The sequence below is a fragment of the Camarhynchus parvulus genome, chromosome 5 (genome assembly GCF_901933205.1).
Source record: "Camarhynchus parvulus chromosome 5, STF_HiC, whole genome shotgun sequence".
Classification (NCBI taxonomy): Eukaryota; Metazoa; Chordata; class Aves; order Passeriformes; family Thraupidae; genus Camarhynchus; species Camarhynchus parvulus.
The window spans coordinates 12984854-13000559 of NC_044575.1; the positions used below are offsets into that span (position 1 = coordinate 12984854).

The 15706-nt window shown below is 37.9% G+C and overlaps 1 protein-coding gene across 1 annotated transcript in view; it reads right to left on the reverse strand.

Annotated features, from left to right (window-relative positions):
• Window positions 1-15706, reverse strand: part of ABCC8 (ATP binding cassette subfamily C member 8) — a 73703-nt gene that overhangs the window by 44365 nt on the left and 13632 nt on the right. Inside the window, exons 7-10 of the mRNA XM_030949721.1 lie at window positions 11192-11356; window positions 9127-9282; window positions 4350-4484; window positions 3215-3377 (exon numbers count right to left, since the gene is read on the reverse strand). Of these exons, the coding sequence (XP_030805581.1) occupies window positions 3215-3377; window positions 4350-4484; window positions 9127-9282; window positions 11192-11356 (619 nt within the window). The remainder of the gene's footprint in view (window positions 1-3214; window positions 3378-4349; window positions 4485-9126; window positions 9283-11191; window positions 11357-15706) is intronic.

The window sequence follows — 15706 nt, forward strand, 5'->3', positions numbered from 1 at the left end:
GTCATTGGCTCCTCTGGTTGACTGTTTGGTCACCCTTTTCTCAGTATAAACCCCTGAAGGACTCTATATAGTGTCAGATATTTCTCTTGCCTACGTTTAGATGAGCTTTAATGAATATCTAACACATTCCTAAATTCTGTAGTCATGCTTATATAAAATAGCTGAGTTATTGCACATAGCTCTTATTCCTTGTCAGAGAGGAGAATTTAAAAATATAAGTATGTTAGAGTGTGCAATTACAAAATAAAAGCTTCAGCTTTGAAAGACTAACATGTATTAAAGTCTAGAAATGCACAGTTTACACCTCACCCCTGAAAAAAAAACCCTACATATTTTTCTGAGAAAAATATTCTGTGTTGGAACACAAAGCAGCCTCTCATGTCTCTTTAGTGGTTCTACTTCCTGACCAGTTCTCACACTTTTTATCAACTCAAGGTAGGTACAAGCACAGAAATTGTAAAGAAGGGAAGCTTGCTGCCTGCAATTCTGTCCTTCTGAATGCCATTAAATCCTTGCCTTTGCAATGTGCCTTTGAGACTGCTGCAGTACATGGGTTTGCTTTTAGGGAGCAATCTGGTGAGAGAATCTAGCAAAGCTGATCAGCTTCTCAGAGATGGATCTTGCTCTACTCCTGTCCACAGTACAAGATCATACCTGTCAAATAGGAAGCTGGATGGAATAAATATCCTGTAGGTTTGGCAAAGCTTGCTGCAGTTAAGACATCTAAACTACTTGGTGGCTCCCAAGAAGCTGAGCTGAATTTTGCCATTATATGAAATCACCAGTCCATACAAGGACTTCAAACTTCTTTCAACCAAACAAATACAAGCCATTGGAATTTGGGGGTTGCTTTTTTTTTAATTTTTTTTCCAATTATGTGAGTGTCCAGAATAATCAAATGCTTTCTAAAATAACTCTATTTTGCAGCAAAGACTTTATGTTTAATTCGTTTGAGTCAAAAGGACTTTGTTACTGGAAAAAGGTGGACTAAGAACCAAGAAAAATGTTCAGTTGGTTTGGATATTTTAGTAACAGTAACCACTGTTATTTTCCTGTGAGAAAGCCTGGAGTTATTTTGCTTCTGAAAGATTAGGCAAAAAATCATAGAAGTAGAAAAACCACTCCTTTCTTTCTCTGTCTTTCCTGAATTTTAAATTCAGGACTGCAAAGATGTCACCCAACTTTGATTCTGGTGGGGACCCTTCATTAAAATATAGGAAGAGGTAATTTCTATAGTAGCTCTTTTAGTACACATGAACAATTCCATATACATATAGCCAGGATCCTGGCACAGGGTGAGACACACCAGATCCAATTTCCATGTGGTCTTGAAATGTAATTTTCTTGTAATCTAGCCAACACTGCCCTGAAACTTGTAGGTATATTTTCTATAATCCAATGCTTATGAATAAAGTAACTCCAACCACATTCTTTATTTCTGTTAATGGCTATGTGTACTTAGAAAAGAATTCCAGAGTCTATTCAACACTCTGTTAAAAGAACTACATATAAAAATATCTTTTCTTCTGTCTTAGTATTCTAGCATCTTTCTGTCTTCCTCCAGATCACAAATACAAAAAACTGTGGTCCTCTAATGCCTTTTAATTTTTTTTTCCGAAAGAAATTACATAATGTGTTCACTACAATATTAGCCAATGTGTTTTGGGCTGATTATGCCTCTCATTCTAATTATATTTAAGGTAAAAGAGCAAATTCTCCTGTATTTATATTCCCTTTTTAGTCTGCAAAAGTGCAAATTGGCAAAGACAAATGTAATTTCTGCCAAAGTCTGAAGGTGCAACTCCTAGGTTGAAATAACAGTAACCTTTATAAGCCAAAATGATAAGCACCATCAACATAAAGCTGCACTGCTTTACCCCAACTGAGAAGTTCCCTTGTGTCCTGCCCATACTTAAATATCACATTTAATACAAAATAAGAATGCAATTGCAAACTTGTAATGTTTCAAGAAGCATCAGTAAATATTTAAAGTTTTTCTAATAATACAGATTATGTCATTGCTTCACAGAATAATCATTACCCCTGGGATGAATACACCTTCTCCTAGCTGTTGCAAATGACTCTGTGAGGATGTAAAATCCAATAAGCCTTCACAGCCCTACAGCTGAACCCTTGGCCCTGACTATAAATAGATTTTAATGCCACATGAAGCACTGCAGACAAAGAGAACCCATCTATGTTGATCCGGGAGTAACACAGCATACAGCTAAATTCTGTTTTATGTCAAAGCAGAAACTCCTCTCCAAGCCCACAGTGCTTAGGATTGCCAGAGAGAAATTCTGGTCTCAGAAGACAAGGAATATCTCAATTCAATGTCAGTTAAATTCAGTGGGATTATGATCTTTCTCTTAGAGTACATTACCTATGTGATCATAAGAACTAGGCCTCCTTATTATCCCAGGAGATATTTGTACAGGTACCTAGTGGTGCTCAAAAACTTTTTGCTAAAGTTTTCCATTTCATTAATATCTCACAGATTACATATTCTTCGGTGTGACTTTACTAATTATTTCTAAAATATTACCATAGCAATTATATAGGTATTGCATATAATCTCCTTAAACACAGAGTTCGATTTGCTGTAGATCTTTTTAAAAACACAATAAAGTCTTAAAGCAGCTTGAAAAATAAGAGGAGAGGAAAGAATCAGGATACAGAATGATGAAATTGCCAGAATGCTCATACTTTTCTTTCCAGCATATAGAAATGGTTTTAACAATCACTTATTTTAACAAGAAATCCAAGTTTTGAGTAAGAATATGTAAATATTGTCTATTGGAGCTTCAGTGCAAAGATAATGCCTGTCACATATTATTTGTATGCTCTGAATTGTGCAAAATGCAGAAAAAACCCTCAAAAAATAAATTTCAGCATCAGTTTCCTCTTGAATGCTGTGTTCTAGAAGAGAATATTGCTGGCTAAATACAGTCTGTGAAACATTTGTCCTTTGAAAGCTTTTGTCCAGAAAAAGTCAATTCTTTGAAGCACAGATTTTTTCTTTTAGGCATATTTCCCATACAAGCAAAGTTCTACTGAATTAAATGCAGGGTCTGACTAGATGGAAAGTGAGAAGTACAGATCAGAGCCTAAAGCAACTGAAATAATCTCAACAGAGAAATGGTAAACTCATTAGTAGCTACTAATTCAGTAGCACTTAGCTGAGCAGTGGATTACTGTGAAGGAACAGACTTACTGGATATGGAGGTGTAAAGGGCAAAAGACTTGAGGCTAGTCATTTCTTTCTGTCTGGTTTCCTCCACACTGCTGTGAAATATGTGCTCCCAAGCGTAGAGTTTCAGGAGCTTAATGCCCCGCAGCATCTCATTCGTCTTCTTCAGTCTCTCGTTGGAGTACTCCTGCAACATTTACACACACATTTACCTGAAGAGTACAATAAAAACACACCAGTTCCCTAAGCATAAGGATGACACATAAATTATAAGCAGCCCCCATCATTTCCAGACATTTCCATCACAAACAGCACTGCTCCCATCTGCAGGAATTTCTAGGTGACACTGACTATGACAGGATGCTGCAAGAATGAATGCTGTCCACATTTCTGGAAGGGTGCATACTGTTGATGGGAAGGAATTCCTCTACACACAGGAAGACGCACAAATAACTCTCATCACGACCCATGATCTGTGGTGGAAGAGATTTCAGCAAGCTCTGGCTCCATTACAAGTTCCTGTGGCCTCCTTGGCAGTGCAACAGTTGCTGAAAGGTGGAATAAGTTCACAGCAGCTGGGCATGGGAATGCCAATGAAGCAAGGTAACATTTTCAGCAGTGGTGCAGGTGATTCAAATTATAGACAAGCCAAATGAGGCATCAAGGAACAGCTTGTGACTTAGCAGACCTCTAGGCTCCCCAGTTGAGCCACATACTGTGGGAGTTAGGACTGCATGGGGTTTGTTCCAATAAATCTGTTTGACAGATTTCCACATCTGGGGTCCAAGTTTGGACACAGCATTCCTACTTCCTTTCCCCTTGGACAGCTTGCCCTGCACAACTCACAGCTCTGTGCACTGCCCACAGCTTCTTCAGTCCGTGGCTACTGATCATCTGTATTTGTAAGTTAGAAGGTTTTAAAGGTTTTTTTGGTCTTAGGGAACCATACTTGCTGAAAAATATAAACCCCCAAAAATATGTATTTACTGCCTATGCTTACAATCTCACATTCTTGAACGTTGCATTCTTGAACACTATAAAATGTCTGAGAAGCAATTCTGGGTCAACATCCATGATTAGCGTTGTAATTCCAGGCACAAACCAATGCACAATTACCAGATATGATATTTAGATTACAAATTAGTTTGAAGACACTCACCAGTGTGCTTCGCTGGGCCTGTGAGAGTTTTGTTGCTACAAAGTACTGAACAGGTGCAAGGACTATGATTACTGCTGCTCCAATTAAGGCACTGATTCCAAGAAGGTAGTAGAGCAGAAGAATTCCTACAATTATCTGTTGATATAAAAGAAGGTGAGGGAGAGATCTTGGCTTCACTTGGGGTATGCACCACAAAGACCAATCTCAGCGTATGGGACCTTGTTCAACCAACTGCAGCTGCAGTTAGAGCCACCCCAAATGTCACAAGTTCAGCACTGCTGGCACAGCCAATGTGATCAGTCAGGGCTTCTCCCAGGGACCCAGACACCCACCCAGTGCCCCTCCCCCAGCCTGGGCATTCTCTGTATTTCTGTTTCTGTATTTCTCCCCATTATGCACAGTAAAAGAAAGTTTTACAGGTTTGTGTATCTTCTATAATTTAACTAGGATCTACAGTGCCAGAAAGACAATTACTTTTGAAAGAGAATTAGAGAAACATTGTAAAAAAAAACCCCAAACCTTTGTCTTTGGATAATTAAGAACCTAGAAGAAAGCCACAGTCTGGATGGAGAGGGTTTACTGTAAGCAGCTCAATAAACACAAACAATATATACAATCTACCAAAGTTAATTATCACTATGTAATGACTGACTCTTGAACAATCTGCAACATTGACAATCTAAGTATTTAAAAGTGTAAGCTGATAAATCAATCAGAAGACACAGGGATAAAAAGTTAATTTCATCATTTCCCTTAATTGAAAAAAAACCAATAATTGGAAACTTCCTTAATGTGTTATTTACTACTATTGATATGCTTGTATACTCTCATAACCTTCACCATCTTCCATCATTCCAAAGCGTAATAGTCATATGCCTATTTCCACACATATATAGGAATTGGCTGTTTATATGAAAAAAAGGAGTTTGTAGTTTCCACATTTCCATCATTTTAAAGCACAGAGAGAAAAAAAAAATTTTCCTCTTAGGAACCCTCTGATGCCTCTCTACAGCCGAACTAAACTAAAACATGACTCTCAAAAAGAGCCACAGTATTGACTAAGAAAATATGTACTGACATGAAAGTAAAATCCCATTGTATATGCACCACAAATCTAATAAGAGGCAAGGTTAAATTGCAAATTAAAAAAAATCCTTCAGTGATGAGTAAGTGAGCAATCTGTTTCCACCTGAAGTCAAGAAATTAATGAGTGTCTGAAACCAAACAAAACACACAAGGCCAGATACCCCTGGCAGAACTCTCTTCCATAACACAAAATAGTCTTGGTCTTTACAGATCAAGATTTTCACTCCCAGCTGCTTCATCATGGGCAGATGTTGAGGGCACTCAAAATACAGGAAAGCACTGAACAGTGAGAAGCCACTGCAGAACACTGACTCCCTGTTTTCCTGCTGTCCCTCACTACTGGTTGATTGTCAAGGACATTATGGGACCACCTGGTTCTAAAAAGAGAGCATCAGCTTCTCCCATAGACAAGGAGAAAGCCACCCCAGCTGGATCCTGAGGGAGTTGCTAGCTCACAGCTGCTTTTCCAACCCTCATCCTAGCTCCTGAGAGGGTCAGTCTTGGCAATAAAAATCCCATGTTTCCAATAGGTTAAAAATTATCCCATTTTCATTTTCTTTATAATGTAATAATACAGACAAACTTTTGAAATACCTTCAACATGTATGGAAAACAAAGGAGAAGAATTGTATCTGGTAAGAGCTGTAATCTTATTGAACATAATTCTATATCACATCACAAAGTATGGAGTCAAGAATAAAGACTACACAGATAACATCTGAGCTCTGGGGGACACTATCTGGCAGATGGGAGGGCTCTCATCAATATTCCTGAGAAGGCAAAAATCATATTTTTTAAAAAAAGTCTGTGTAACGAAACACTGCTTCTCCTTCATCAAAATCCCAAAGCTCTTCTCTGCCAGAGATAAATATCAGGAGTGAAATGCTCACCAATAGCTCTGGTTATTTTGTCTTGATTATTTATTGAAGGATGGCAAGTACTTGCAGCCAGAAACTGCTTTGTGGGCAGTTCTGAAAGAGACAAATGTCCTTTCATTACAAGTGTAAGCTGTCCCTACCAATGAGCCAGAGATATGAGAATACAGGATTTTTTAATAATCACAATGAAATCAAACAAGGGTATTTATCAAATGGAGGCATGGGGGGAAGGCCTTTATAAGGCCTCATTTTGCTCCCAGGGTTTCAGCCAAACCTACTGAGGGCATCTTTCAACTGACTGGCATCCCTGGGCCTCTTCTCATGGATTCCAATAACATTCAAACAGTAACTTAAGGCAATGATAAAGCTCCCATTGACTCCAGTCAGAGCAAAGATGGGGCTCAAATTATCTGGACTGTATAGAAAACCTACCTTGTCATGAATGGCTATTTAAAATCTACAGCAGATGCTGAAATGTTGATTGCTAGACTAAGAGCTACAAAACAATTAAAAACCTGTTTTAAATAATCACAGAGTTTGTGCAATGCAGTATTAGCCATCTTTCAAGCAGCCAGTAATTGTTTTCACTGCCTCATAAAACAAGGTACTGAATGAAAGCTATGGAAAAACCTCCTGAAGAAGCCTTTGTGGCCAATGTGACTCACTGATTTTGGCATGACCCACAAAACAGGAGCACGCTCCAGCACTGATCGTCCTCATCTAGCAAGGAGCATCACAGCAGGAATTCTAATGCAAATATAATTTTATTTTCTGCAGACTGTCAGGAAGTCTTTATGAGTATGTGACTTCTGGCCCATTAGAACAAAATGTTGTTACAGAATATGCAATGGAATTGGATTAATTCTCAGTTGCACTAAAGCACTCTCTACGCTGAGCTGCCAGAGAGGTCTTAGAAAATAAGTGTACATGAAATTGATAGCTTGTACATAGTTTGTCTATAATAATTGATACCCTAGACATTATCATTAAGGGGGTGGACTCTTCCTGACTCTCCATAGCTTTTCAGCAATATTACTTTAGCAGTCTACAATCACTGACTTTTTACTGTGTGCTTCCCATAAAAGGAATGAAAATACCCTGACATCCAAATTATTACCAACAAACTGCCAATATGTAACCATATCTAATATGAAATTTCCTCTCAATTTATTATTATTATAATTATCCTCTCTTTTGCAATTAGACATCAATATTAGGCCATACTCCTTAATAATTTTTTTCCTCCCCACTTTAAAATAATCCGGTTCCCATTTTTCCTCTCCCACCCATAATTTCAGGGAAACTATGCCAAAAAATAAGTTGCTTTCTCAAAAATTCCATATGATAACTGCTATATCCATCACCCTCCCTTAATTCTAGAAAGCAAAATGTTTTAAACTGCCATATAAGCTCCTCCAGAGTAGATCAGAAAAACTAGTCCATACCTCTTGCACAGGAGTAACTCTGTTGGAGGAGAAAAATGCATTCATACTGCATTAAGGTAACCACACAGTAAAATAAATATGGCCACAATCACCTTAAATCTCAATATTTTAACAGGCATGGTTTGCATATCTCACACATGTAGAAAGCACAGTTAAAAGAAGCCATCAGTCAACAAACTTCTGATTGTTCACACCTTAATAGGCTCACTATCCTGATCTGAGGCTTTGCACAAGTCTCATGGAGCTAGCAAAAGTTTTATCAGAGATTAAGACAAATCACTTGTATAAGATGCTGATGGACACAAACTCCTAAGCAACACCCCTAAAACCACACCATAAACTGCCTGGAAACTCAATCTGCCAGGTGGTGTCTATATACAGCCTCATGAAAACCATTTAATTTTTGGGCAAGGGCAAGCAACCCAAAATGCAAAGCTGCTGGATAGATTACTTGCAGGTTTCTGACTTACACACCAGCAAAATCAGCCTCTGTGTGGTGCTGGAACCAGACTGCCTTTGTGACATGAACACAATGAAGTTTTCATCATGTTTTTGAAATGAAATTATACGTCTAGAAAATACCAAATTTGCCAAACAGAGAATTTAAACTCTACTGCCTCTTCTGTTTGTATTTACTGCTAGCACTGAACAACAAAAAGCACACCCAACAAAAGTGCACCAAGTAGCTGGAAGAAAGCAGGAAGACTTGCAGGGCACTGAGTATCAGATGAAACTTCATGCTTTATTGTCAGTTTTTTCGTCTAATTCTTAAATAGAAGTAAAGGGTGATCTGAGCAGGAAAGGAGACTGAAGGGATCAGACGGCTGTTTAGATATAGGAGGCCAAAGACACCAGAGGATAAAGCAGCAAAACCATTTTACATAACAAATATGCTCCAACAAAAAAAAAAAAAAAGCCTTTGAAACAATGACAAACCGTGGAATTTTTCATCCAAAAAGCAGCAGTAATTTCAAGGCATGTCCAAAGGATCATCTCTATGTAATCATATTTATGCTACTTCTCTTGCTTCTGCTGGGATTCAGAAGACAAATGATTGCAATATCTTCCAGTTAACTTCCCCGTTGTAATAAATGAATGCACTGCAACCTGCTGCACCCTATAAATTCTTGTTACAAATGCAAAGCATTTTTGACAGCAGCCAAGACCTTAATACAATCATAAATACCTGAAGTCCAGTCACAGATATGGAACCTAATACAGACAATATTTCTAGATGTTAATAGCTTGAAATTTTATTTCAAGTTATTCTTTAACTTCTTTAATATCCCCACTTTCATAAAACTCGCATGCAATGAACCACTACAGACTGAGGTGCATTAAGAACCAAAGCACATTTAATCACCTTACCTGTACTGGCATAGCCCAAAGGTTAGGGCAGAGGAAGAAGAACCACATCAGCTGATTTGTGTCTATGGCAACCAGGTTACAGATCTGGCCTGCTGTCATCTCCCCCATAGACATATTGGAAGTTGAAAGCTGCATAATTTTATTGTATATTTTTGTCTGGAAGAGAGATCAAAAGGTACTAGCATACAGAAATAAAATGAGACTTCTAGCTCCATCTAAACTCCAGGCCCAGCATGTTGAGGGCAAACAATATTTCCAGTAACTTGAGTGAAGAGAATAAAATTTGGCCTTTTATGTTATTTCATAAAATTTAAAGCTACTCATCTTCCCTGACACAAAGCACAGCGCTGTTACGTGCATTTTGGTTGTCTAAGTACTCCCTTTTTTCATTCAGGTGCATCAATAAGAGAAGGAAACCTTTACTGCCCAAAAATGTCCAAGAACACATTAGCAACTTCATAATCCAGCTAATGTGGTTCTTGGGCATTTTTAGGCAGTAAAGGTTTCACTCTCTTATTGATTTACACCCAGCATCTCCACCAAGTGCCCTTCCTGTAACTAACACTAAGATATTATTAGATTCAATATATAATCCTTCATGTACTATAATCCTTGATATTTTTCTCTGGCAATTGATTCAGGTCTCATCCAACCTCAGCACAATGTCCCTGACTGAGAACATTTCTACATTCTGCTTAGAGAACTCAGTTCCATTACACAGTTTAATTCACAGACAGTGAATGTCTCGGGTACAATTCTGTACTGAATTAAGCAGTTGCCTCAGAGCAGAATCAGGCACCAGGTATAAAAATAACACAGTACAGAATAATGAAAGCACACTTTTATCAGCTAGTTTGGTAAAAATCAAATAGGACACACTGAACAGTGGCAGATTTACACAGGACAGGAGGAGAGAAAAGATTTAAAGAAAAAAAATAGAAAAAAAAGTATAAAAATATTGGCAGGGAGACTGCCATTAACATTGATCTGCTGCTTAGAATGCTGCCTAAAAATTTTCCAATTTGAATAGTCCAACTGGCATTACCTAGACTTCTAATACTCAGAACAGCAAATACAAAGCTTTTCTTAAACAAAATTTATTTAGCTCTCTTTTCTAACTATTCCCCTATTGCACTTGCTTTGGTCCTTGTATTTTTTAGTCATTTGCAGCTCTTCCACTTGAGACAAGTCACAATTTTTTTTTTTTGTACTTTCGGGTCAAGTTTTTATTCCTGTAGAATTTTTCTACTTTACTCTAGTCAGGCAAAACCAATGGATGGAAACCAGAAGTCTGTCAGCTGACAAGTGCTTCCAAGTGTAAGATCAAAAGACAATTAAACAATTAGGCTGCTATTGAAAGCATCCATCCATCATGGAGACTCTCCACAGGATCCATGCAGCTCAGGGGATAAATAGTGTAACTTATAAATTACACTAAGCCTGGATTTCATGCTGTTGAGGGCACACTGTAATCTTACACCAAATTCTCTCATTTCCAGGCACAGAGCTTTGTACGCTACATCAAACTCTGATCTATAGTTGTCAGCTATACAACGATTACAGACCCCATTTCTGCAATCTGACTTATGCTCAATGCTTACAGACTCCACTGTGCCCGGCAGACTTTGCGGCGTGACCCCTGGAATAAAACACTGCTCATGCATTGGGAATACAGCCTATCCTTCTGTCCAAAATATATTTGCAATACATTTTAAAGATGCTTTGTTTGCATGAGAAGTGATGTTACCAAAAAAATGCCTTTGAGATGGGAGAGTGCAGTTCACACCTAAATTACTTCAAAAGTTACATTCAGTTTTACTGTCAGCAAATTTACTCGAAGGTAAGAAGAAATACATAATTGGAAATTGAAAATAAACATTTATATAAAATCACCAAAATGAGATGCAAAGGAAACAACTTAGGGCTAGCACAATTTCTAACAGCAATGGTACATTCAAAACATTTCAGGAGAGAAGCATTTCAGAATTTAACAACTATATAATTTATATTTAAAACTACATGTTTATGAGGGTGTGAAAAGGCTAATTAGTAATATATTGGGTACCTGTATTGCACCTCTCAAGTTGATTCCCGTTTCAATAGCAACATAGTATGATGCTTGCAGAAATGTCCTTTGCAATAGAAGGGCAAAAAATAAGAGTACAGCCAAAACATAAGCATTGGACAGGAACTCTTGCGATGAAATAAAGAAAACACCAAGAATTTTAATCTGCAAAAAGAAAGAAAGTTGAGGTGCAATGGTAATTTGCATAATTAATAAGCAGAGATAATCACAGTTTATTACTTTGAAAGTGCTCCCAGCCTTGTCGGAAACCTCACAATTTATCACCACAAAGACACAGTCGCATAACACGCCAACTCAGTAAGCTTCACTTAAATGCAAAATGATGTTTATAGTATTTCTGATATCCTTCCAAAACTCTAGGACACTCCATATGGTCATTTATTAAAAAATGTGCACTGCCCATCATCAAAAAGGAACAGTTAACATCCTTTGGGGAAAATTACTCTCTTAATTTTAACACCTCAGGTTACTGAACACTAAAAATGACCTTCAGAACTCGTAAAAAACCCAAAACTCCTGGAACCATGCAAATTATTTTGGCCTGCAGCATCTTGTTCACATTATACATGGTCATTACCTTCTAGCAAGCTCATGAGATCACCAAAGTGCATTCTGATGCATGTCTACAGCTCAATGGGAAAACAGTGCATTTATTTCAGATTATATTTAACAAGCTGACATCTTTGGTGCCACAACAAGTTGAGAGGTTGGCTCACCACGAGAAGCCTCCTGTAACTAAAATGTCTCCATCCTCCTCTTTCTCCTCTTGGCTCCTTCAAAACTTTGATTGCTGGATTGGGCTTCCATTAAAGGCAAAATTTGGAAGATGAATCCTTCTATTCCCTTTCAGAAGGCTTCTTGAACTTAACACTCCTGCTGGATCCCTTGCTCAGCACATTTTTTCTTGCCTACATAGTTTCTTTGCTGTTCAAGTTTTCACAAGTGCTATAACACTTAATCAGCTACATTTCACAAACTCTCAGTGTCTGTACATTTTATTAGATCTGATCTGCACCTGGCAGTTAACTTCATAAAAACCCCATATGGCAAGTTCATACAGAGGCAAAATTTAGGTTTTTAAGCTGTTCTTTTGGCTGAACCAGCTGGAAAAGGAACAAATTTCTCCCTACTCTTATTTATATCCTGGTTGCTCCAACCTGCACGCTTCTGTTTCTTACTGTGCACTAGCTGGGGAGCTAACTGGTTTTCTTCCTGAGCCAATTCAAATCATTGAGATAAGAAAATCTGCCCAGGAAAAAAATAATAGGCCATATGAACCAAAAAAAGTGTCCAAGTAGTGCCAGAGATATAAAGCAAAGAAGAAAAGAGGAGCAGAGGTGACAAGGAATGTAAAAGGAGAAAGATTTTAAAATCTGTATTAACTGTAAAACTCTGAACATTTACAATACATGTCAGCATTTATAGTTCAGATAAAGAGACATTTAACTGCTATTTTACCTATTTGCACCCTGAAGGGATTTTAAAGCCCTAATTAATTACTTATAGCAATTCATAGGCTACAGCAGTATTTCCTATTACACATAGTTTATAGTACACTAAAAATGAGTTTCTCTTCCAGATTATTTACAGCCTTACAAGTTCAGGTTTTTAGTGCTGTCCTCCATACACATCTGGCCAGTACTGCTAATCTCTGCAGCTAATATCACTTTACTGTATGTAAAAGAATACTTTTTTTTCCCACAACTATGTTTGACAAATCATGCTTGTCTAGCAATGAGATTCTGGTGCAGCACTGATCCCCATCAAAACATTATTTGATAGACAAGGAGGGAAAGTGAGATGAATATTCTCATCCTTCCTTCTAATACTCCCTTGAGAGAAAAAGAGGACAAACATACATCCATAAAGATCACACAATTGCTGATAGCAAGATGTTTGCCAAGCCTCAGATGCATTATCAGGCCATTATGGCTTACTGGGTATACCTGTGTTTAAGCTACAATAGGTTCAACACACACTTGTCAGCCTGTGGGAAACAGAAATATCTGAACATTTCCTGAATTTTTCACATACAAGGCAAATAACCTTGTTTGAGAAGTTGACAGAAATAATTAGATGGTTTTTTTTTCAGAAATGGCTTTGGGACTATTCAGTGTCCCACCTTCCTGACAACTTCAGGGTAACAGCAATTCTTAAAAGTTGCTCCAACCAGTAAAAGGTTGAGTAAAAAGCTGCTATTTAAATGCATAGACACTCTAGACTCAAACAATCTTAGTGTCAATACTGGGCTTTTTGCTACACTGGGCCCTATGACTACTAGAGATTTTTAAATAATGAGTTTGCTGCATCTCTGAACATGTTATGTCAGCAGCCACTCCTAATACTGGAACTGCTAATCCTAACATTGCAACGTGGAAGATGCTAGCAGCAAATGATAAAGGTTATCATCCTGTCAGTCTCTTCTCCAGTGTGAAATGATTAACACTCAGAGAAATCTGTGTCATAGGAATGTTCTGGGGTGGCCATAAATATTGATACTGGAGTTATAAATAAACATGAAGAGCATGACAGAATTTAAGACACTGTTGTGCTCTGACTAAGTACAGCACTAACTTGAGCAGTTAATACTGCCTGTGACACCCATGTGATTTTAGTTACAGCTCCATGGTGGGTTATATCTGTCACAAAGGACATGAGGAACAGAACAATTATTCTATCCCTTCGCCTTCAGTTTCACAAAGAGAATTTCTCTTTGAAAGATACAGTTGATTCATTACAATATCTCAATCTAAATATTTAAGATGCAGCTGGGTAAGAGATGGGTAAAAAGACACTCTCCATCGTACTCACAACATCTATTGCCTATCTGATTCTGTCCCACTGTGTGCCAACTCTTTCCAGTGCCCTCAAACTCAGCAGCGCACCAAGCACAAACACTGTTTCCCCCCACTTATCATCCCATATGACATCATTTTAGAAAGCTTGTTTCTCACACCTGTGAGGTTCACAGGGGCAAACTATAAGGCAAGGTTTTCCTCTTTTGATTCATTACAAGCAGGGATATAGCATTCCTAGCAGTAGAGGTGGTGTATTTCTTTCCAAAACAGACCAAGTGGGCTAGGTATGTGAACATATATGGGAGCTCTCCTGAACACCCCAGCCTGCTTCCAGATGGTTTGAATAGAAGCTCTTCATTAGAAAGATATTTCATCTCACCCAGCAAAAAGAAGAGAATAGAAGCATTAGAAAGATATCTTCATTAGAAAGCTATTTCATCTCACCCAGCAAAAAGCAATTTTCAAACTTAAATGTAGTTAGACCCTTACCAGAAAACAAAAACAATGTCAAAACATAAGAAAAACATAAGCAGAGCTAAAATACACCCTTAAGTGTCACCTGTGGACTACAGACCATCAGTGAATATTGCTGTTACGCGATCCCAAATTGGTGTCAATGACAACAGTGAGGTACTGCTCAGCTAGTGAGTGAGGATTCTAGGCTGGTGAAGCTCTGCTTAGGGCCTGTCAGGACCAGACCTGAACTTTTTATTTTTCACAGAGAAGCAGTAGCTGACAATTTTAGAGGAGAATTAAATAGGACAATCTGTAAATGATATTAAACCACAATTTCAGCTGAAACAGTGTCCCAGACAAATTACTGAAAAGCAGAATCAAGAGTTTTCACAGTACTTTGCTGCAACATAGTACTGTAGTCCTAATTTTCTCATTTCCTGCTTTAAATGGTTTCCATTGAACCTACTCACTATAATAAAGTTTCCAAATATTAGGATAAGGTTTGCAAAATGGACAAACAGTTAATTTTAGCCTGAGGCCTTTGTTAAATTTTCTGCGCTGCAGCTGATGGACTTCAATATTTACAGTGGACCTAATCCAAAGAGTACTTAAATATGGATGGGTATATTTCCATTAGTGTCAACAGACTTTAGAAAGAGTCTTATATCAGACACTAAGTGAGCTGCAGAAATAAACTGATCTATCCCATAGAAATCCAGCCCGAGTGACCTCACCTTATAATGAAAAGATGCTTCCTGAGTTACATTGTTATTTTTAGTTAATCAAGAAATATGTCTGCTTCCTATTGGTAAGCATTCATTTAAATAGCATCCCTTAAAAATATGTTTCAGTTGATCTTTCAAAACTAGCCTCCCCAAAGGCACTAGAGGGAATGCTTGGTCACAGTTAAATTACTTGGCATTTTATGATGATGACAAAACTCTGCTTTAATCCTCTTAGACATCCCTCATTTTTAGAAATGAAAAGCCAAGCCTATTAAAAACACTTTTCCTTTCTGGAAAGCACTTAGTCACATACTTGATCCAATCTCTACTCAAGACTGCAACTAAATACCTTAGGATATTGATGGGATTCTGGGTACACTTCCCTGTTCTCTTGAATGAGGTTATTTTCCAGAATGCAAGGCTGACTAGATGCATGGCTCACATATTTTCCTCCCAAAAGAATCACAGAATGGATCAGGTTGGAAGGGACCACTGGAGGTCATCTAGTCCAACCT